General features: G+C 45.9%; 1 protein-coding gene across 2 annotated transcripts in view; it reads left to right on the top strand.

Annotated features, from left to right (window-relative positions):
• LOC142579012 (uncharacterized) overlaps positions 1–23,145 on the top strand; it is a 29,831-nt gene extending 6,686 nt beyond the window's left edge. Inside the window, exons 1-10 of one of the 2 annotated variants that reach the window (XM_075688783.1) lie at positions 123–154; positions 8,691–8,782; positions 9,581–9,662; positions 10,752–10,931; positions 13,351–13,491; positions 13,767–13,866; positions 15,984–16,103; positions 18,270–18,452; positions 19,286–19,403; positions 20,700–23,145. In XM_075688783.1, the coding sequence (XP_075544898.1) occupies positions 138–154; positions 8,691–8,782; positions 9,581–9,662; positions 10,752–10,931; positions 13,351–13,491; positions 13,767–13,866; positions 15,984–16,103; positions 18,270–18,452; positions 19,286–19,403; positions 20,700–20,842 (1,176 nt within the window). In that variant the 5' untranslated portion in view covers positions 123–137 and the 3' untranslated portion in view covers positions 20,843–23,145. Of the gene's footprint in view, positions 1–122; positions 155–8,690; positions 8,783–9,580; positions 9,663–10,751; positions 10,932–13,350; positions 13,492–13,766; positions 13,867–15,983; positions 16,104–18,269; positions 18,453–19,285; positions 19,404–20,699 lie in introns of those variants that run through there. The other variant, XM_075688784.1, reaches the window with a different exon arrangement.
• Positions 23,146–23,407: the final 262 nt, after the last annotated feature.

The following is a 23,407-nucleotide window of genomic DNA, read 5'->3' as shown; positions in this document are numbered from 1 at the left end:
CTCAGCGCAGCTGGCAACTGCCGTGGTGCGCGAATTTGTTGCGCCTCGACGCAGGCGGAAATCTTCCTCTGGAGCCGCCGGGAATATTTGAAGGTCAGCTTGCGAAACTTGGGAGGTTAAGGACCACGGAACGAGCGATGAAGCCAAAAATGATGTGAGTAACGTTAAGAGGCATGAAGACAGCAGTGTGGATTAGAGAGCGAACCGCGGTAGCCAATATTTTAGCCGAGATTAAGAGGGAAGAAATGGAATTGGGCATGGCCATGTAATGCGGAAGCAGTGCTTCCAACTCCAGGAAAACTGTCCTATAGATATGGCGATGTTGGTCGTTGGTTAGGCAAATAAGGAAAACTGTCCAAATCGAGGGAAATTTTTGCGCCATGGCACTGAAACGGTGAAACTACTAACGCGATGGGGTGTTTTGATTTCAATTATAAGCAAATTATCTGCGCATTAGCGTGCGACCTATGACTTTTGATAGTACAGTAGCTCAGCGAACGCATTTGCCCAGTGAACAATAGTGCGTGGAGGCCTTGTGCCCTTTCCCGAAGTACTGCTACTGCGATTTTGCCGTTCGTACCCCGAGCTGTGCTGTCGATGTATGTGCACTCTGAATGAAATATCTATCCGTAACAGGGGAAACAAACATGTGCTGGAACACCAAACAACGGGTCACGGGCAAATCGGGGCGTGTGCGGACAAATTACACCTAGCGCCGAGACCGACAACGCGGTCGTGGTGGTAAATAACAGCCGTCTACGGGCGCGTATGGTAAAATTTAGCGGGAAATGTCCATAGCCGAGTTGCCTTGACAAGAGTCCCATTCGTCCCGGTTATGTTCTCGGGCAAGTTTTGCTTTAGAAGAAAGAAAGAAAGATTACCTGCGTATCTGTGGTTTTGCTACGTCAATACACGGCATTAAAAGATATATTCACATATATACATTGGTGTGGTGAAGTTGCACACTGTTTTGACATTGTTACATTCTGTAAGGAAGGTCAGGCGCCCGTCATCCTTACAATTCGAATAAGGCTCCGTGTAATCTTGGCACTTTGGTCTAGTTGCAAAACAACTTTGGGCAGCCATTAAAGTATACATATGAGCGTTGACTTCTTCATTTGTGAATATGGGTTCAAGCAGGAGGCTGTCTTGTTATCATAAAGACTTGCGCTGTGACATCAGTCCAGTTTCGGTCCAGTAACTTCATTAACGGAATATTTTAAACGGTGCTTAACAATAAACTTAAACTAGAAAATTTGCAGTGAAGAATGTCAAAAGGAAGGTGAGAACTGCGCAGTGAGCTATGGAAAACGAATTCGTAAGGGTACTGTTTAGATAAAAGAGACAACAGGAAGTATATCGAACCCGAGTCGATGATAATCTAACAGATATATTAAAAGCAAGGCGCGAAGTTCGGCGCAAAAACTCCTGCAATGCGTAGAACAGGCCACCGGTGGTATACGAGCCTTTGTCCAATTTATTGGAAGAGAAACATTTCAGCGGCAAAGAATTAGATTAACTCATCAGATTTAAGTTCTGCTTAAGAGGCGGCTAGAGGCGTTTAGAAACAGGCTTTCTTTTATAGTCCCAACTGCGATGTTTGCGATAACGATGATGATGAGAATTATCATCGTCGTCTGATTTCTTATTGTGCACTACAGGACGAAGGCCGCTTCCAGCGATCTCCAATTACACTTACGTTTGCGCTAGCTGGTTCCGCCTTGCACCAGCAAATTTCCTAATTTCATCACCCCACCTAATTTCCTGCCATCCTCGACTGCGCTTTCCTTCCATTGGCACCCATTCTGTAACTTTAATGCTCCACCGGTTATCTACCTCACGTATTGTTACATAGCCTGCCGAGCACCATTTTTTTTTTTTGCTCCTAGTGTCAATTAATAAAAGTTACTCAATCAATCAAATCCTAGTGTCAATTAGAATATCGGCTATCCCAGTTTGTTCTCTGATCGACACCGCTCTCTTCCTGTCTCTTAACGTTACGCTAACATTCTTTTTTCTTCCGTCGCTCTTTGCACGACCCTTAAGATGTTCACGAGCTTCTTTGTTAGCCTCCACGTTTTTGCCCTATATGTTGGCACCGGTAGAATGTAATGATTTTACACTTTTCTTTTAAGCGACAGTGGTAAGCCCCAGTCAGGATTTGGTATTGCCTTCCGTATGCGCTCCAATTCATTTTTATTCTTCTGTGAATTTCCTTCTGATGATTAGGGTTCCTTGTGAGTAATTGATCTAGGCAAACGTACTCCTTCACAGACTCTAGAGGCCGGCTAGCGATCCTGAACACTTGTTCCTTTGCACGGCTATTCATCATGATCTTCGTCTCCTGCATAGTAATCTTCAAGCCTACTCTTACACTCTTTCTGTTAAGGAACCGAATCATTTGTTGTAACTCGTCTTCGGTGTTGCTGAACAGGACAATGTCATCTGCAAACCGAAGGTTGCTGAGATATTCGCCGTTGATCCTTACTCCTAAGCCTTCCCAGAAACAGCTTGAATACGTCTTCCAAACACGCAATGAATAGCATTGGAGAGATTATGTCTCCTTGCCTGACCTCTGTCTTGACAGATAATTTTCGTCTTTTCTTGTGAAGAAACGAAGTAGCTGTGGAATTTTTGTAGTATTTCCAAAATTTCCGCGTACGCCTCCTGTCCTTGATTACGCAATGCCTTCACGACTGCTGGTATCTCCACTGAATCAAATGTATTTTCATAATCTTTGAAAGTCGTATAGAGTGGCGGATTGTACCGCTGATTTCTCAATTACCTGATTGATGACATGGACGTGGTTCATTGTAGAGTATCTCTTCCTGAAGCCAGCCTGTTCTTTTGAAGTAGTGTTGCCCTGATTTTATTGAAGACTATATTTTAATGTTTTATACAATACTGAAAGAAAGTAAATTTGCCTATAATTACTCCATTCTTTAACGTCTAGCTTCTTATGTAGTAGTATAATGTCGGCATTCTTCCAGTTCTCTGGTATACTTGAAGTCGTAAGGCATTGCGTATAGATGGCCGCAAGCCTTCCAAGCATTATTATCCCCTACATATTTGATTAAATCGACTGCTACTCCATCTTCGGCCGCTTGTCCCTGGGACCTGTCTTGCAAGCCACTTCGAACTTGATCGCTAGTTATAGAAGGAACCTCTATATCATGTTCATCACTGCTTGCAATAAAGGTTACGTGACCGCTCTTGGTACTGTACAGGCCAGTATAGAATTATTCTGCTGATACTACTATATCATCTAAATAGCTACTTAACTTTCACTGCATAGATTTCCCTGTCCTAGGCCAAGTTTTTTTCTCACTGATTTCATGGTGCACCTATTTTATTACTGCTTCCTCAATCTTTCCGACATTATAATTTCGGATATCGCTTAATGTATTCTCGTTTATCAGCTGTAACAGTTCAGTAAATTTTATCTGGTCTCTTGAGTTAGACACTTTCATGCTTTGCCGACTTTTTATTAGATTCTTTGTATACTTTCGAGAGCTTACCTACTTGTTGCCTCTGTGTCTTACCTCTCACTTCAATTCCTGATTCCCAAATCAGCCTAGTTATGGTTTCATTAATTACATCTATGTTGTCTTCATCTTCCTGTTGTAAAGCTGAATATTTGTTTGCGAGCACCAGCCTGAATTCATTTGCGTTTACCCTTACTGCGTCTATATTGGCCTGTTTCTTCTTGAGTAATTTTGCTCTTTCTCTGTTCAAATTGAGAACAATCCTAAATCTCGCTAACCTATGATCACTGCCCTTTACTCTATCTAACACTTCTACATCCTGCAGTTTGCCGGGATCGGCAGAAAGCGTGAAATCTATGTTATTTCTTGTTGCTCCATTAAGTCTATTCCAGGTCCACTTCCTGTTACTGAGCTTCCTGGAGGAGGCATTCATAATTCAGGGTCTATTGTTTTCCGCGATTTCTACTAGCCTCCCTCCTCTAACATTAGCAGAATCGATGCCGTAATTGCCAATTACTTGTTCTCCAGCCTGCTTTTTCTCCGCTTTTCCATTGAAGTCACCCATGGCTTCTAGCTCTATACTGAGCTTGCGCCTTTCTCATTGCTAATCCAACATTCTCATAAAATTGTTATATTTCTTCGTCATCATGACTCGAGGTAGGCTTGTACCACATTTAATATTTATCTCCTATTTATATTTAATTCGATGATGGCTACCCTCCTATTAATGAAGCAGAATTCATCAATACTGCCCGCTATGTCATTATTAATAGCCTAGGAATTGTTTCGCCGTCGGAATACGCGCAAGCAGCCGTGGAGAAACCGTCGAGTTAATCTTTCCTTTTACATAATCTACACCAACGTACGCAGTTTCCTTCCTAAGCGCGAAGCCTAGTCTGATCTCCTCTCATCTTCTGGCAGCAACATACTAATCTTAACTGAAACGCGGCTAACAAGCGACGTCACAGATAATGAGGTTTTGGATGACTTACCGAATTTTAACGTTTACCGCAATGATCGTCAAGACACACGCGGGGACGTGTTCTTATCGCTATTAACAAGAAAATTCCACGTTCATTTGTTAACATTATTTCAGACCTAGAAATATTATGGTTAAAATTCGGCGCACCACCGGAAGCCGTTCTCCTTGGTGTCTGCTACAAGGTCCCCAACAGTAACCCAAAATTCGCGCGTAAACTTAACGACGCATTCCTCCAGAATACTAGGAAACACCCCAATGCGCAAATTCTTTTTTTTTTTTTGAAAGATTTTGTTTATCCAAGTGTAAACTGGCTAACCGTAGGCCCTCTAACTGCTGGTAACTCTGAAGCGAGGGATTTTGTTGACGTGTGTTTAGACTTTAACCTGAGGCAAATGGTGCTCGAGCCGACTCGCGTGACGCATAGATGATCAAACACTCTGGATTTCATTCTGACCAACAACCCCGTAAGCTTATGGTCGATTACTTACCTGCGGTAAATTAGCGATCATAAGGTTATTCGTGCCATCTTCACGTTTACCCCCACTCCCCGCCAAACGTTCAACAAAACCATCCGCATGTACCACAGAGAAAATTACGATGGAATTAACAACGAACTAGAAACTTTTCCGCCGTCTTTTCAATCTACGTTTCATTATCGGTCTGTCATTGATAACTGGACAGTTTTCAAAAACAAGATAAACGAACTAACAAACAAATTCATTCCCTGTAACGCTTTTCGTGCAAACCGTCAAAAACCATGGTTCTCAGACAATGTGAAAAGATTAGAAAAAAGGGAAAAAAGACGCCTTTACAGTGCAACGAAACGGAACTCATGTGCAGATGAATTGGATAAATACTATGCAGCCGACAATTGGTATTACGATGCAATTCGCTGCGCCAAACGGTTTTTTTTTTTCAATCTGACCTGCCAAAAATCCTAACGAATAACCCCAGGAGGTTTTGGGAAGTAATGAACCCGCCAGAAACATGTGCCATCGCTCTCACGAACGCCGCAGGCGAGGAAGCCACCGACAGTGTATGTGCTGACATATTTAGCCGTGCGCTTGTTTCCGTTTTCACAGAGGAAACTGGCTCATCATTGTCCACTCCGCCTAGCGTAACACTTTCATGAATGACATCAATCGAATTCACTGTGCAAGGTATCATGAACCTTATCGACAGAATTAAACTCTCATCAGCCCGTGGAGTCGACTAAATCAACTAAAAAATATTAAAAAACACAAAACATATTTCAGCCATATGTCTTTCATTACTGTTTTCTCAGTCGCTTTCAACGGGAATGCTACGGGACGACTGGACGTTGGAGAGGGTCATTCCGGCTCACAAAGCAGGTATAAAAAATTATCCGTTAAATTATTGTATCATCTCCTCAACCAGTGCGCCTTGCAAAGTTATGGAACATGTCATTTATTCACATATCGCCACCTTTCTGGACTTCAACAATTTCTTTCATCCGACTCAACACGGGTTTCCTTGATGACTCTCCTGTGAAACACAATTGGCAATCTTCACTTTCGGCCTACATTCTAACCTTGACCGTAACCTGTAGACCGATGCATTGTTTTTAGATTTCGCGAAAGCATTTGACAAGGCACCCCACCAACGCCTATTACTAAGACTCGCCGTTTTAAATTTGCACCCTAGTATTCTAGCATGGATTAAAGAACTCCTAACTGACCACTCTCAGTTCGTTTCTGTCAACAATCACAGCTCAAGCACTCTCCCTGTAACAACAGGCATACCGCAGGGATGTGTGCTCGGTCCGCTTTTGTTCCTCGTGTATATTAATGATATGGCACTCCAAGTATTGTGTAAAATACGTATCTTCGCTGACGGCTGTGTAATTTATCGTACTATTACTAACACTTCGGGTAAAGTTACCCTTCAAAACGACCTTAGCCGCGTCCATGAAAGGTGCGGCCTCTGGTTAATAACGCTAAACGCTAACAAATGTAAACTGGTCTCATTTCACCGTCCACACAATCCTTTTATTTTTTTCCTATGCGGTTGCTAACTCACCTATAGAAAGCGCCCAGTCATTCAAGTATCTTGGTGTCACCTTCGGCAGTAATCTTTCTCGGCGAACACACATTACCGCAATTGTATCATCTGCCAGCAGAACGCTAGGATTCGTAAAACGTCATCTTCGTCATGCGCCGTAACACGTGAAACTGCTGGTTTGCCCTCACCCTCACCGCCCTCACCGGACCTCACTTGCCCTCACCGGACCTAAACTTGAGTATGCGAGTCCGATCTGGAACTCGCACCCAAATATACCTTAAAATATGCACTCGAATCTGTTCAAAACCGTGCCATTCGCTTCGTCCATTCTTCTCATTCGTATAACATCAGCGTTCCGTCCCTGGAGACAAACTCCGGTCTCGAAAGCCTCGAATCTCGCCGCCGCATCGCCAGCCTCCGTTTGCTCCGCAAGTAGCACTCTAAATCAAACACCTTACATTATTCATCCGACCCGCATATCTCACCGCACTGCACATTCGTTTCAGATCGCCCGGCCTCTTTGTCGAACTACGACTTTTTCGGGTTTCTTTTTTCCCCCCCACTGTTGTGGACTGGAACTCCCCTCCCCTCTTGTATTTGTTGTATTTATTTTTTGCATGACTTGTATTTATTTGTTGAATATATTAACCCACGAATACCCCCCAGGAGGTCTTTAAGGTGAATCAAGTGGTGAATTAGAAAGATAGCAAGGTGGGCGAGTTGGTTAGAAGTCATCGTACTTTTGGTAAGCCTACTCCGCATTCTTTCTTGTTTGAAAAGCCTCTGTAGCACAAGCCCCACCAGTTCTCCAAACCTCACTACTGGGCTAATAATAATACTAGGCGATGCCCCATAATTTCTAAAAGAGCCCTGCTAAGGTAGCCTCAATCGAGAAGGTTCATGCTTTAAACGTTGCCAAGTTCAATTTCTAGTTAGTGATGATATGTTTTACGGAATAGTATCCTCGGAAGGCGTATACGTTGTGTGTATGCTGTGTATATACAGCCGACTGCAACGGTTTTTTGGAGTACGGCAACTGTGAACAACCTTTCTTTCTTTCGGCATCTCTACCTCTCTACTTCTGTCTTATAATAAGGGGCGTTATTTGGCGTCGGTCAATCCCGCTTGTCTCACTTTGAGGGGACGCCGATTGGCTAATCGAGGAGACAGAATGCCTGTCGCCCGTCGATGCGCTTGGCGCGAGACGCCACGCGTCACTCAGAAGTGAAAGTAGGCCCGAAAGTGATCAGTCGAAAATGCCTCCTTTGCTGATTGAGGTGAGGAGGAGATATGAGAAAAAAAAATATTTACATTGTCATGCACATTTGCCCACTGCAAGTAACCGAAAAAAAAAAAAGGTGCGTGTCAAAATATGCTTGCGTATACAACTATGAGTTGATCATCTTTAAGGTTACGGAATTTTTTTAAAAATTGCCTGTTGCAAATAACATAATTTTACTCACTAAGCTGGATTATTCAGAGGGGCGGACATTACTTTCACGAGAAATCGAAGCACATATTCAACTAATTAACGAAAAATCGCTGATTAGCTTCCTAGTTGTTTACTTTACCAGACACACACTGCAATTTACGAATTGTAGCCGGTGATATTGCAAGGCGCATCTACTTGGCATTAATCTCCAGAATGACTGCAGTTTGGAGCTATGTGACAAGAAAGTCGCCGTAAAAATTCACTGTTGTTCAACTCACTTTAAAAAAAAACGCAGTTTTATGCATTCAAACTCAAAAGTAGCCGAACGCCCATGTATTTCGTCCCACATTTCGGGAAATAAGATCTCGAAACTGGTATGGTATGGTATGAAGAACTTTATTTAGGTCCTGAGGGATCAGTCTGGGACTGATGCGGCTCGAAACTGGTGTCCGCCTGAAAATTTATTTCAAGTGGATACGTCTTGCAAGCTCACCGGCTACAATTTACGAATTGCTATATGTGCCGTAAAATAATTAATAGCGAAGTTAATTAGCGAACTTTCTTTAATTTGTTTAATATGTGTTTCGATATCTCGCGCTATTAATGTCAAATTATTCGAATAATCCAGCAAGCAACTTTAAAAAACTCCGTAAAACTTAAAATTGATCATCCCGTATGCTGAATAGATGCGTATCCGGAGGCACTGTATGTGTTTCTTTCTAGAGCTGACAGCACTTACGCGTTCGCTCTTCTTTTTTTTTTTTTCCAGACTGGTAGGAGCACGGCTAAACCTGTTTCTGTCCACCGACGCGATGACGACGTTCAAGCTGCTGTGCGTCTGCTTGCTCATAGCAACACCAGGTGAGAACGACCCTTGGAGTGAAGTGAATTGCAAATATAGCAGAGCCAGCAATGTCAGATGCACAAAACTGAAGTCACTAGCCGTGCCTTATAAAGAGGGGTGGTCGAAACGTTATAGCTATTGACGTTTGGCAACCCCTTCGGCTGTTTGGTAATGACTGACATTTCGGAACTCTTATTCGTGTCTTGTTGCAACGGGACCCCAACGATTCCGAAAACGTCAGTGCTTAACGAATGTGTCATGTTTCTGAAACATTTAACCTTAACGTATCTATACTACCTTACCGTTATCTGACTTCGTCACTGACTGCAACTTACGTCTTTCATTCATCGCGTCTGGCCGGACGAAGTTTTGGAAGGTTCCCTGAAGAATCGCAACTCCGAGATGCTCTTTATTTCCTTCACGGCGAGGTCGAGAGTTGTGGAAGTCGGTAGTGCACCAAGTAGAACCCTTTTGGGAGGATTCCTGAACTGTGGTGGCATTGCTGAAGTGGAATGTTTATTTTCAGGGCATTTACTTGGGTGGGGAGTGGGGGAGGGGGGGGGGGGAGGGGAGGAGCGAGATACGGCGGTCATCCATTCGTCTGTGCTGAACGTTCACAAATGTCAAGACAAAAATGTTGTTCTCGCTGACTTTTTATTGATTTCAATTGGCTTCCTGTAGAGAGGCAATAGAATATCATGCATAGCTTTTTTTTTTTCACAAGAGAGACTGACGGTACGCGAAGCTGTGAAGAGTGAAGAGTACGTATGATGGCGAAGGCGGTACTCTCGACGTGTTGTTCTCTGTCGTTTCAGGCAACGCTTGGGAGTTGCTAGTGTCGACGCTGGACATGCTCATCCCTCTCGGGAGTGAGTCGGGATTCTTGGTCCGGCTTGAGTGAGTACCTCGGCCCGAAGTCCATCATGACATTCTTTATTTCGTGGTACAGCTCGCGCAGTTTCTTTTTCTGTCTTTCTAATAAAACATATCATTTGTTTAGACTTTATATGAAATTATATTTAGGCTGCAGCAGGGCTTCAAGTGGGCATAATTACCTTTGTTTAGCGTACTCGTTTGCGAATTTTAGGCCCGTAAACTTTGTAAGCTGTCTACAGACAGACAACGGACTTATGGGTTGACACCTTTTGTAAAGTCTTACTTAGTGTAGAATTTCCGTGGAGATCTTGTTTAGAACCTCAAACGCACCGAGGTAAATGGCCTTCTAACAACTTCTTCCTCAGAAGTTTGTGAATTTTATGGAGAAGAAAAGTCCAAGGCAGTGCACAAGGGCGACGGACGAGGTCCTTTCTGAAAGGCATGGCATGGCATGGCATGGCAAGAACTTTATTTTGGTCCAAAGAAAATAGGGCCCGAGGGCACAAGCCCCCAGGCTAAGTCGGTGGCTCCGCCCGCGTAGGCACCGGTAGGCCAAAGGCTTTCCCGATGTCGTGAGCGCTCCGGACTGCCAGGAGTTGATCTTGGTGGACTACGCTGGATATGCACCGACTCCAGTCCTCCTCACTGTTGAAATCCGAAGCCCTTTGGTTGGGGCACAGCCAGAACATATGATCAAATAGACACGGAGTGTGTCCACAACTTTTAGAGATATATTTATTTCATGGGGGGGGGGGGGGGCTATGAGCGCGGACATTCTACTATGTATAGGAAAGGGAACTGAGATCGCAATATTTTAGAGAGTGAGAGAAAAATGATGAAAATTTATTGGGTGCAACTCAAAATGATATATACTGGTGGGAAGATGGCGAAAAAATGCAGGTCTTTTCATAGCGATCTTTAGTTACAGTTTTCCGCGAATGACCAAATTTATAGAGAAGTCAGTGAACTATATAAATTTAAGACCTCCCACTGTTTTGAAGCGTATAAAATTTCAACGGCGAAGTCCTCGCTTAAATGGGAAAATGGGCACACGCGGCTGCCGATAGCTTCGGCGGCGGCACCGTGAAACCGTTGTGGCTGTGCTCGCAGTCGTGCCCCGAACGAGAGCGTCCAGGTGCACGCTGCAGTAAGGGAGGGCTGCAGCGCGGTCACCCTGCCAGGGCCAGCCTGGATACCCTTGCAGGGGATCGAACCGGCCTGGATCAACGTCTCGGCCGTCGGAGCCGGCCACGCCACGGTCGAGCTCAACGCGTCGCTGCCTTTCGTCAGGTTCGATACCTTTCTCTCCTACACGTGACGTCACAGTGTGCCCGCACGATAGGGGTGCGGACCAAGAGCCGAAGCGAAAAAAAATATGTACGCTCGATGACGTCTGTCTTTCTGGTTGCAGGCGACATGGTGTAACATTGACCCTTTTCGCTTAGCAGTTTGTTCTAGAGAAACGAGATGGCGCTTTCGGCGGCGCGCCGCACGTAGCTTCAGCGACATGTAGTGCACGAATGCGAAGCCATTACCGCTTCTGCCTTGCTTCTGTGCGATCAGCTGTCGGAAATGCAACTGAGCTTTCGCTAACGCGCTGTGCTCCAATTTTGCTGGATTGAATCATGTGGATTGAAGATGTGTGCAGTAGTTGGCTGCAAAAATAGCGACTGACATATTAAGGAATGGAATGAATCTGTGTAGCCAAGTTCGCGGACCGCTGGTGCAAGTGTCCGTACGTGGTACCAACACTTTGAGATGTACGGATTTCTTCGAGGATACACAAAAGTTGCTCGGCCGCCAGCATTATATCGCTAACCTTCAAAGAAAGGGCGTCAGCCCCGGAGCACCTGCAAGAGTGAGTACCGCTCGTTAAACAATGAAAGAGGGAGTAGCGTCGCTTCGTGTCATAGTATGTTTCGCGCGCAGTTTTTACACACATATAGTCCTACTGGCGTAGAAACTTCTGCCCGCTCTATCACCGAGATATCAAGAATAAGTGAATGGGCCCACACTTGAGTATCTGTGCACTATATACGCACAATAAATGACAGACTACACCGATAGGGCACGAATAGTCGAGGCTGGATGTTTCGTGACGGCCGACAATAATAAGCGAGTTACTAGCAATAATACATCTTTGCTACAATGTATTACAATGTACAAGATGTCTACGTGTCAAGCCTTGTGCACAGCAAGTACAAATCTATGGGAACTGAGCGCACCCGCGAACGATTAGGCAGAAAATATTCAGATAGTGACCGCATCGAGAAATTTTACTGAATCAGAAACATGACAAGCCGCTGATTCAAAATAATTACCAAATAAAGGACGAAGAGCAAAACACACTAAGCTTGACTCAATTCATCATCGAAAAATTTGGATAGCTTGGAATACATAATTAGCTTCGCTTTTAGAACAAGCACCATACACAGTGCTCGCGCGGTTTGGGCATAGCTTAATCAGCTCCGAAAGCTCTTTTGCATGTTCCCTGAAGCTGTGGCCAAAACTTCGTGTCGTCCACCCAATCACCGTGTACGATATCTCCCGAAACAGAAATTTGCTAAGCCGCACCGGCGTCATACACATCCGTTGTTAATGCGGAGGTAACGGAGGCAGTTGAGGCAGGCACTGGTCGCATCACCACGTGATCAAACACGGCATCGCCCACGGGATCGCCCCGAGAAGGGTCAATATATATACCGTTGCAGTTGTACCTTCATAAAAAAAAGTACAAGCGTACGCTGTTACACGCATATCTTCACCCACTCGGTCGGTTGGTCCCGAAATAAGCAGTAAACGTGAATGACGTGCATTGCTTTATAAACTGGATATATAAATTTTAAACGGTTCTTTCTGTTCTTCTCGATACTTCCTCTTGCGATGTAACTTGTAACAGCTGTCCATGCAGTGCCGAACGATGTTTGAAGAGACCTATACCGAAGGTGTAATGAAAAATTCTGGCAGAATTATATGTATCGATGACTGCCAATCTAAAAATCATCATCACTGTCACTCGCATTGGCATCATCGTTATCACACGATGTCGTTTCTTTGGCATACGCAACGTTTGCGGAACCATTTAAGGGGGCCCTGTGTCGCAAAGATGCCACAAGTCTAGATTCAGCACACTAGGTAGGGGTAGGCAAAGGAATTAACGCTTTTGCATTGAAAGACATCGGCGGCGGCGGTTATACTGTGTACGGTCGTTAAATTTGCGTTTCAAACAAAATGCCGCGTAATGCGTAAAACAATGCGCAAGACGCCGTTCTACGCATTGAAGCACAAAAGTAACTGGACCGCCTGTGTATATCTTCCCAAAATACGGGATTTTGAAAATGATGCATCCAAAGAATTATTTCCAAGTGAATATACCTTGGCGTGCAACAGACTGTAATTTGTAAACTACAATATCTGCCGAGAGGTAGTTACTTGAAATCTTAGTGGACTTTAGTAATTATTCAATTATTAATTTCGATTTCTGGTACAACAAAAATGTCCACCTCTTTGAGTAATCCAGCTTGAGGACTCGAATGGTGGTATGTGATATTTAAAAAAAATGTTGGGCACAGTTTGCAGAAACACCTGTATGTAAGCCACCTACCCTGCTAAACCTCCTACACCTCCAAGTGTGTGCCAGTCTTGCTTGCTGGGTCGTGTGTGTGCCTTTACTTTCGAGCGCGAAGTGGCTGACGCCATGGAATTGCAGCTTGGCCAACGCCTTCGTCCACGTGGAAGTCTTCAAGCTGGGTTGGCTGGTGACTTTGAGTGACGTTGTTGGCTGGATCTACTTCTTGGCGTGGTCCGTTTCCTTCTACCCTCAGATATACCTCAACTGGAAGCGAAAGTGGTGAGCGCACTTTCTGTTTTCTCTGTTTCCTTCCTCTTCTTCCGTACTTCAATTGTCTCAGCTATTTCCGCGCAAATTTAGAGTTAAAGAAGCAACCCAATGTCAACCCCGAAAAGCCTAAGAGGCTCAACCTTACGGCACGCGCATTGCTGTTTTCATCCTCATCTTCAATTATACCTCACTGCAGATTTCCTTTCTTCTTTGACTTTAGCGAATGACCAGCGCTCTCGTTTTTTCACAATTAACGGACTCTGTCTTGCGTGAATATTTCGCAGCGTTGAAGGACTGAGCTTTGACTTCGTTGGGCTCAACCTGACTGGATTCCTGGCGTACTCGTTCTTCAACCTGGGCATGTACTTCAGCCCCGTCGTTCAGGTGAGCGCCGCCGTCGTGCGGACGTCCGTTACGAAGCTCTCGTTACTGCAGGTCTTGGAAACGCCACCGCCACTGCAGGAGCGTGGCTAATGAGATTAACCTAGGCTTGGTCAAGCGCCTGGCTGTTAACAGTCAACATTTGCAATATGCGTGAGTTTTATGACGAAACGAACGCTGATGTGGCGCGCCTTTCTTGTGTATACCGTTGCTGCGACGCCCCCTGGCATCGGTGATGAGCACTATCGTGATGCACATCAGTTGGCAGATTCTGCGAACGCACCTAGCGTAACGGGACCGTGATATTCTCTGGCTTCGACGAGTAGTATACCACCGTGGTGCATGTTGTGTAACATATTCATGCATAATAATTAAGTAGGGAAGTTTTACGATGAAACCGTGCAATCTGTAAAAAAAAAAAAAAGCTACCCTGCAAGAATACGCCGGTGAACCGTGCTAAAATACAATGTCCACTCGTATTGCGCGGGCTTTGCCCGCGGTGAATCTGTGTCAGCGGCAGCGACGCTTCCTGTGAAGGCGGGACTTCAACGAATAAGGCTGCAGCAGACAAGATGTTGAAGAGAACACTCCACTATTCTTTCTTTGCATGTTGAATAAGTAGAAGCAGCATTCAGAGAGAAAGTGATGCGTTTTATCTTGTGCATGCAACAGGGTAAATCGAAACCCTGAACAAGACCCGATTTGCTTCGTAAGACAGGCGTTTTAAAGGCGTCGGGCTCCTTGAAAAAACATAGCCCGCGCATAGAATACGCTCCTGCTAACACCTCAGTCAAGTTTTGCACTCGCGCGCTGCGCGCGGAGCTTGCAAGCGAAGCGCGAAGTCATGTTTTTCTCAAACACTCTCTTTTCAACCGAAGCCTGCTCCTCACTATTTTCTGAATGCTTTATTTCGCAATATGGCAGATTCCGATACGCGGCTGCTGTTGGCCAACGGCTAACGTCAATCAAGAAGGGTGTTTGGATCAATGTGCTTCTTCCTACTGTTACCGTGTATATTTGTTGACGAAGTTTAATAAACAGGCTCAAGTAAGCGAAAATCTGCTTCCGAATTTCGATAATAATTACGTACTTCAGGAAGAAGCCTACCGTCGGCTGCTTACGCTCGGCCGCGGCCGCCCGCGTAGGAATTTAACTTTGGCCACCTCGCTTATCGGTGTTGTAGCCGTCCGGTCTCGCTAATTTCGACTAGTTCCGAACATTCAATTAGCCTCGAACACCACACGAAACTTAAGGCCAGACCACATGCACGCTTGCCAGCGCGCGCTCGCCCCTGGCCGCTCCTGTTTAGGCGCCTTGGCAGACTTCGCTTCGTATTGAGCTATTGATAGCGCTTCAAAAAATGCGCAAGTTGGATGCGGCAGCTATCCGTGGGTCGGGGTGGGGCAGGACAAAGCCTGCCTGCGCCATGACGCAAGGCCACACTGGAACGTATGAGCGCGAACACGCACTCAATCCCCGTCGTACACAAAGAAACGCGGCGCGCACGCGCTACAGTTGCATGACTGCTGCGGTCTGCTACGCATACCTTAGATACCAGGACCGCCGCGGGGTGCCTCGACGAGTCCGCTGGCTGAGCGCACTGGGGCTCACCGAGGACAACGGCGTTTCGTGCGCCGCAGGCGCCAAAATAGGAATAGCGGCGTCTGCGTGATCATCCAAAATCAAATTTGAACTGCGCGTGACGGTGACGTTCAGTATAAGTGGACCGTTCTGGACACGCACCGCTCCGCCGTACCCCTCTCAGTGCAAGGCATTGAAGAAGGAGCGGAAGCACCGCGAACGGAACGTTTGATTGCCAATAACTCCGCTTTCTGCCGAACGCATTGAAGTACTTTTTGCGGCAAAGTAGTTCTGAAATAGCCTAACTTCAACTGCATTTCTCCACTTCGATAAAAAGAAAAGTGGTTCCGAGCCCCTTTAAGAGAAAGCAGCGTATTTTTATGAATGCTTGTCCCCCTCATTAGACATGATTTTTCAACCGCAGCAAAGCCCATCGTTATACTATACAACAAACAGCCCAACAATGATGTAGCGAATAAGCCTTGAGTACGCCTTGACCCTTCTCATGCTCTGGTTTCGTTTCCGACGTCTGCCAACAGGAGGAGTACCACGAGCTGCACCCGACCGGCGTCATCCCCGTGGAGCTGAACGACATCGTGTTCGGCCTGCACGCCGCGTTTGCCACCTTCGTCACTGTCGTACAGTGCTGCATCTACGAGGTGATCCTGCTTGAATATTTTATGCGCTCTCCCGACTCTGTCCGCAGACTACTTGAGGCACCGTCATCTCTAAAGCTCACTTAAAACACTTGCAGGGTCTGCGTATATACACGTAAGCTTGAACGCTCATCTCTCGGTGTGGGATCCGAATCAATGGTCCTTTATTGATCAGACAGGTTAAGCTACGCGACCGTATTGCGGGTTTTACTTTGTCTAATTATTTCCGCTTGCTCCGCTTGTATTCGAGAAAATTCACTCTGGGAATTCTCAAAGTTACCTTACGCAGGAAAATTACCCTTTGTATCGTTATTCTGCGAAATATTTCGCCGTCAATAACGCTCAACATGTGACGTGCCTATAATGAGCCTTTCATCTCCTACTAATAATTGACAAGAAGCAGACGTTTTTTTTATTGCGATCGCATTTATGCGGACGCTCGAGGCGCACTTCAAGTGGAGCACGTGCGCCATCGAGGTGCGACGGCTGAAACACACACACACACACACACACACACACACACACACACACACACACACACGTATATATATATATATATATATATATATATATATATATATATATTGAGCTACGGTGCATGGCTCTCTTTAGCTCCTTTTACTATAGGGAGCGTAGCTTTACATCACATAAGGTACCTATATATAGATAAACCAAGGTTATCTCTAGGGATTTTACACCACGCCAGCCTTTCGTGACGCCTGGTGGCTGCCGGTGTGTTCCTCGTACACGCAACAGCAGTAGCCTTGCGTGCTGCTTCTCGCCAACATTACGCAACCGCGTATGTGACGTCACCGTCACAATTCACAACACCGTCAGAAAATTCAAGCGCAACTCCAAACCTCGATGTCGCTGCCAATGTTTCGGGGGTAACTGCAAAATTTTTCGTCACGCGATTTTTCTCTTTTCTTATTTTCTTTTGCTCGTTTATTTCGTAGACACGCCAAATTAATGGAATCGCTTTTTACACCTCAGTTTTGAACGTGTTATGCTTCCTGTATATAAATTCAATCTGTCAGCGAACAACACTGCTACACGAGCAGCAATCGATGGCGCCCGCCTCAGCGTGGCTGCAAGACGGAAGACATGGAACAGTTACATGGAACAATATTGTCTACAGTAAGCGGTCCTAATTGCAGCGTCGTGATTTTCCCTCATCAATCCCTTTTCCAGCACAATCGGAGTCATCGAACGAACGCATCGACAATGTACTCTTTTCACAACTGTAAAGCCAGCTTTCCCGCGAGTTGATTTAGCAAACTAATGGCCGTGTAGCCCCTTTCCCAAAACAGCGCCTCCGAACCCAGTTTCAACGTCTTACGACATGAAAAATGTAGGCACGGCTCTATTGGTGGTACCTTGCTCAAGAAAAAAAAGCTCCGGCATGTGCATGTATACGCCACTTCGACTTCGCATGAACCATGAGTCTTCGCTCCCTTGTACACCAGCTGTTCATCTATGACCATATATGGACTTTCTACTATGCCAGAGCAGGCCAGTCTCCTTGAATGCTGCATCACAACGAAACCTTACGTCTCCATCTGGTCGCAGTCAGCTACACACACTAGGAACGAACAGTACTTTCCATCGCATTGCCAGGTGACTTTCGCGCTTTCCCAGCTCTGCAGTCTCTGACCTTCGAGTGATTATCGACTTTATGCACCCGCACAAAACTACTTCGATACCGGCTTCGTACATTTTCGGTGGTTAAGCATCGGTCGGGCAGCGCATATGGCGCGGTAATGTAACCGTGGTTATGCACATGTTCTTTGGCGGCCTTTAAATGCACGCCCATGCATAAGCGATGACTCCCTCTGTTCGTCGACCGCCGTCCGTGCAATCACCTGTTGCCGTTACCGGGCGAGTTCTCGTTAACTATGCGGGGCGCAAGTTGGCCTCGGTAAACGTATGCCTTGCGGTACACTCGTCTTGCATGATTGCCAGCGTCGAGCACCACTCGTGACAATATGCCCAAAGCGGCCGAATGAGTACATGCGCCTAACTGCCGAGTAAACGATATCGACGTAAGGCCACATGCGGTCCCGCGAACTGCGAAAACGACGAATCCCCGGGCAGTAGACCAATCTGAGGCGAGGTGTGCCTGCAATATCGCTCTGACAGCGGACGTGTTCTGCCCTTGTGTGATCGCAGCGCCGTGGTCAACGGGTCTCGTTACTGGCGCGGCTGCTTTTGGCGGCGGTGTGGACGGGGGCCGCCGTCTTCGGAGTGGTGACACTTTCCGCGGGCAGTCACTGGAGGACTCCGTGGCTCTTCTACCTCTACTACTTCTCCTATTGCAAGCTCATCATCACGCTCACCAAGTACATGCCCCAGGTACGTACGGCCGTCACGGCTAAGGCACGTCGATCGGGGAAGGTATTAACGCTGCGCTCAGTTCATTGTGGAGCACTTCCACGCAGAGAGAGAGAGAGAGACAGAGTAGTGAAAGCTTGAGATGGTAACCCTGCTACGTGCAAAGCGGGAGGAACAAAACTATGAGGGAAGTACGGTAAAATGTAAAAGAAAGGGAGGGTAGTTCAGTGTAAGCACACGCTGCAGCTAGTCCGTGCCGGGGAAAAGAGTGAACGAAATAAAAGAGGATAGAATGGGAGAAGAGATAAAAAGAGAGCGGGAGGTAAAAATAAAGTGTGCATATAAACGCGACACAGCACACTCTTGGCGTCTGTCACACAGGCCCTATACTACTCCTGCCCGTAGCAAGCCTTGCTACACGTAAGGCTTTCTGTACTGCAGATGAAAGGGACGGAGATCAACCACACAGAAAAAAAAAAAGACGAGAGAAAGTAACTGTCATGCAAGGGTGCTTTAAATCTCTTAGAAGCGTTAAATCTCTTCCGCAAAGATGCGATTTGTCAGCTCAACTATGTGAGCGTTAGTACGGCTATTCATGCGTGTCAGATGTGATGTTTCTACATTGCGCGCAATTTGTATACATGCTTCTAACATTTGTTTGTTTTGTTCTTAGCAGGCAGTTTTGTGCCTGGCCACCTTTTTCTTTCTTTTTTTTAACTTGTTAGAGTTTGACGCAGTAAAGCTATGATTTTGGCACAGGCATGCTCCTCTGTAGCCAAACTTCCAATTTCGTCCCGGTAACGAGAATCGCTTCGGTGCCGTCGTTATAATCGTGCAATTGTAACCTGATCCAGGCCTACCTCAACTACAAGAGGAAGTCCACAGCAGGCTGGAGCATAGGCAACATCCTGCTTGACTTCACTGGAGGAAGCTTGAGCCTGGTGCAAATGTTAATAATAGCCTACAACTACGGTGAGTCTCCATTACAATGGCCCGTAGAACAACTTCCGGTAATTAATGGATGTAGCTTCGGGCAGTTTTCCCTCACTATCCTTCCCGAGTAAAATTATTATTATTATTATTATTATTATTATTATTATTATTATTATTATTATTATTATTATTATTATTATTATTCGCAAATCTGCCTAAACTTGTTTGACCATTCCTAAACCATCTTGTGTGTTATACTGTCAGTTGTTTAGATGAGCGTAAAAAAAAAAGTCGAACGACGTGGTGCCTATAGCTCTCGGAAGTTCATTACCTGGGCATCGCACCTGAAACGTAAAAACGACAGATCTAACTATAGTCCAGGTTCCAGCGCCCGGGTGTTCACACCATGAAAACGTTTCAGACACGAACATTGTACTCCGCCTGATAAACCGCCAAAATCAACTTCCAGCTGCACGATGGCGATAGTTCTATTTCTCCCACATACGAGCTCCTTCGTGCACCGCACGTGTGTGGCTTCTACTGCTCTTCCCAGGTTTGCAATATTATCGGAGGTGTGGTTGCTCGTGATGTCTTTTTGTGGAGGCCGGTCGTGTTTTAGTTGTTCTGTGGTGTTGTCGACGTCAGTAAACAAGTAAAACAAGCAGATAGCACAAAGGTCCCTCTACAACCGGAAGTTGCGATTTTTTGCTGTTGCTCTTTTCTTTGAAGTTCACCAAGTTGTAACTGGCGGCGCAGCGCGCGGTAAACTGCGAGACATTTTCTCAATGCTGCGCATTGGTGCCATACTTGCTTCAGCAGAGTCGGGAGCAGTTTTGTGCGTGTGGCTCGTTTAGAAGCTTGCTGTTCGCACCTGCACGTAGGTATCTGCTTGGCACCTTTTTTGTTTGTTTGTATGACCGTGGGTGTTTGTTTGTTGTCCTTGGGTCATTGCAGAGCCTCGTTATGGAAACACTAAAGATACGTAGTTGCGCAAAAAAAAAATCCCAAGCCTTTGCCGCGATGCGCGCATCTATCTATCTATCTATCTATCTATCTATCTATCTATCTATCTATCTATCTATCTATCTATCTATCTATCTATCTATCTATCTATCTATCTATCTATCTATCTATCTATCTATCTATCTATCTATCTATCTATCTATCTATCTATCTCCTCCTTTTTTCACGGATATGCGGTTGTCGCGGGCACAGTTAGAACGGTCACCTCATCTCATTTCTCATGCAGTGACCAGCGACATAAGTGCTTGTACGTGTAGGTGGCATTGGCAAGCATGTTGCTAATCTTCGGTGGCGTACACTTTCCGCGCGCAGACGACTGGACGTCGCTGTTCGGCAACGTGGTCAAAGTGGGACTAAGCTTCATCAGCATGGCGTTCGACGTGCTCTTCCTCGTCCAGCACTACGCCCTCTATCGGAACGGCCGGGTCGAGATTACAGATCAAGGAGAGAGCTAGCGCCGGCCGCAGTGTATCAACGTGGTTGCTTGATTATCACGGCGCTGCCGTGCTACCGATACCTTCAGCCACGAAGTGCGCGCAGGCACCGCAGCGCGTCTGGATAGCGCACGCTCAGATTTTGACCATGAGGGAGGACTCCGCGGAGGCGTACTAGTCCTATCGAATTAGGTATAGCGGTACCGATAAAGTCTGGTTCCGTTAAAGTCCAACCGTACAAGTTTTCGTCGGCTAGTATAGCAGCGCCGACCTATATGCATCCTCCTCCACAACGCTTATCGCTCGCTCGCTGATTCAAATTTTCGGTGTCAATGGAAAGTTGCTTATACGATGGCTCAGCTTCTGGGCCGTGTTCAGAAAGTTATATTACGCAAGTACCATCCGTGATTGGTTATGGATTGCCGCATCGATCATATTTTTATTATTCCTGTCGCTGTCATGAAAGGCAGATGCCCAAAAACCGGCTAATGAGGAACGCGAAAGCAGCCATTGAGATCGCTCGCCCGAATGGCACCACTAAACCCATTATGCGCAGAATAGGCGGGGACAGAGAGTATCTATAGCCAAAAGTCGTTGCTTTGGTCTAGGGGTGTGCAGAATCCTTAAAATCAGTATATAATAAATTACAGGGTTTACGCAGAAGATAGAGAGTTCTCAAGGAAAATTGAGACGAAGACATCTGGAACCAACGTTACGACATCAGGACTTGTATTCCTCAAGGCTTACACGGGTCGATTCTTTTCATAATGTTCACAAGGGCCTCCGCCCAACGAAATTGATGCATTTGTGCATTACTGTCGAAATAGTTTCAGTGTACTCTTTAGGTTGTCAGCCGCAAGCGCTATGTGGAGGTTTTAGCTACAGAATAATATATTTGTGCGAACATTGACGCGGTCGAGCCACAACGAGCGTTAGCGTAAAGCGAAACCGGTACGAGCAACGAAGCATGGAACGAATGGCCGCTGGCGCTCATGAAAGTCTGGTTCTACTTCGCCAAAGTGGAATAAGACTGCGTTTTTAGGGCTCGGTGGCGTTCGCATTACGGACGGGCCGCCATGCCAACCTGTTCCGACTAGTCAGCGCTTGGTCACAGGGCGCTGCGCCCGTACCGCTCGTGCAGACCTGGGACCAAATCTTCAGAGTGCCAAATCCTTCCAGCGTTAGAAAACCGCCCATTCGGTTATTCTGTTACAGCTGTTATAAGCTGTCAGCTGTTATAAACAGTTCGCAAATGTTCTGTGATCACATCCGTCCTTGCCCTTAGTGTGCGCATGGCACAAGTTAGCATGTGCTGTATATTCATGTACATAGTGTACGGAGGCTCTCCGCCGAAACCCCCCCCCCCCTTTTTTTTTTAGTATATATCCAAGCATTGTTTCAAATCTTGGGAGTGCTGTAATGTAGCGGTCACGTTCCCGATGTTTTGAACAGATGCGCTGCCATGAGATGCATGTCTCTCACTTTGTGCGTGCCATTACTGTGATTCCGGCTGGAATGATGTATGTCTCAACCGAGCGGTGACTCTGCAACGAGGGAACAGAGAAAATGCAACATGAATGCCTGCGGCGGTCACGGAACCTGACTTCAGCACCTGCCAGCGGCATTGTTCAGCAGTTCATTCGCGCTTCGCGAATTGCTTTGACTTAAGCTTAAGTCGACGGCCCGCGGACTAACTTTTATTATTATCTCAATCAAGGTTCGCACGAAAGTGGCTGCGTGCTTGTGAAATAAATATGACTATGTATGCACACAGAAAACCCTTGTCACCAACCAGTCTTCCGTTGTGGAACCGCCAAATTGGCGGTTTCCTTTTGTTCCATTGCTAAAAAATAGTGTGCATTGCATGCTACAATAACTTTTCAGAAACATGTACGCTTTCGGTGCAACTGCTTGTCACATCTACCATCGTAAGTATTTGCCATCGATAGTGGTTTCTACCTCGTTTTCATATCCCTCTGTATGTTCACATTCACTAAACTAGAAGATTATGCCTACCCATTAACACTGCCAGGCAATCGTACTAATACAGCAGAGCCACCGACGAGCACACCACGCACGTTTCACAGTACGCTTTACGTATAATTGTTGAATTCTTTTTCTTTCTTTTTTGTTTGTTCAAGGTTATCTCATCTGCCACAACTATATGTTGAATGTCATAACTGCTTATTCCCATTTCAGGACGAAGGCTTCTCCTAGAGGTCTCTAGTTTCCCTTAACTTACGTCTGTCGACTCCATTTTACACCTGAATAAAATCCTAATCTCATCGCGCCACCTAATCCTTCTGCCGTTATCCATTGTTCTTTTCCTAGGCTTCCATTCTGTACTCGAAAAAGGGGGTACTAGCGAAACACAATGGACGCGCACACAAAGAAAAGGCGTCAGACACGCCGTCCGTGTCTAATGCATTTCCCTTGTGCACGCGTCCTTTGTGCTTCGCTGGAACCCCCTTTCTTCAAGTTCATCATGCACCAACTGACCCTATAGCTTGCAGCAATGTTCCATTATGTATTTCCATTACTCCGCCAGGCGGCGACACCGGTCGATCTCGCGGCAAATAGTGCTCT

The sequence above is a fragment of the Dermacentor variabilis genome, chromosome 4 (genome assembly GCF_050947875.1).
Source record: "Dermacentor variabilis isolate Ectoservices chromosome 4, ASM5094787v1, whole genome shotgun sequence".
In the NCBI taxonomy this organism is placed as follows: Eukaryota; Metazoa; Arthropoda; class Arachnida; order Ixodida; family Ixodidae; genus Dermacentor; species Dermacentor variabilis.
The sequence above is the reverse complement of the archived record's forward strand: the minus strand, read 5'-3'. Positions and strand labels throughout refer to the sequence as shown.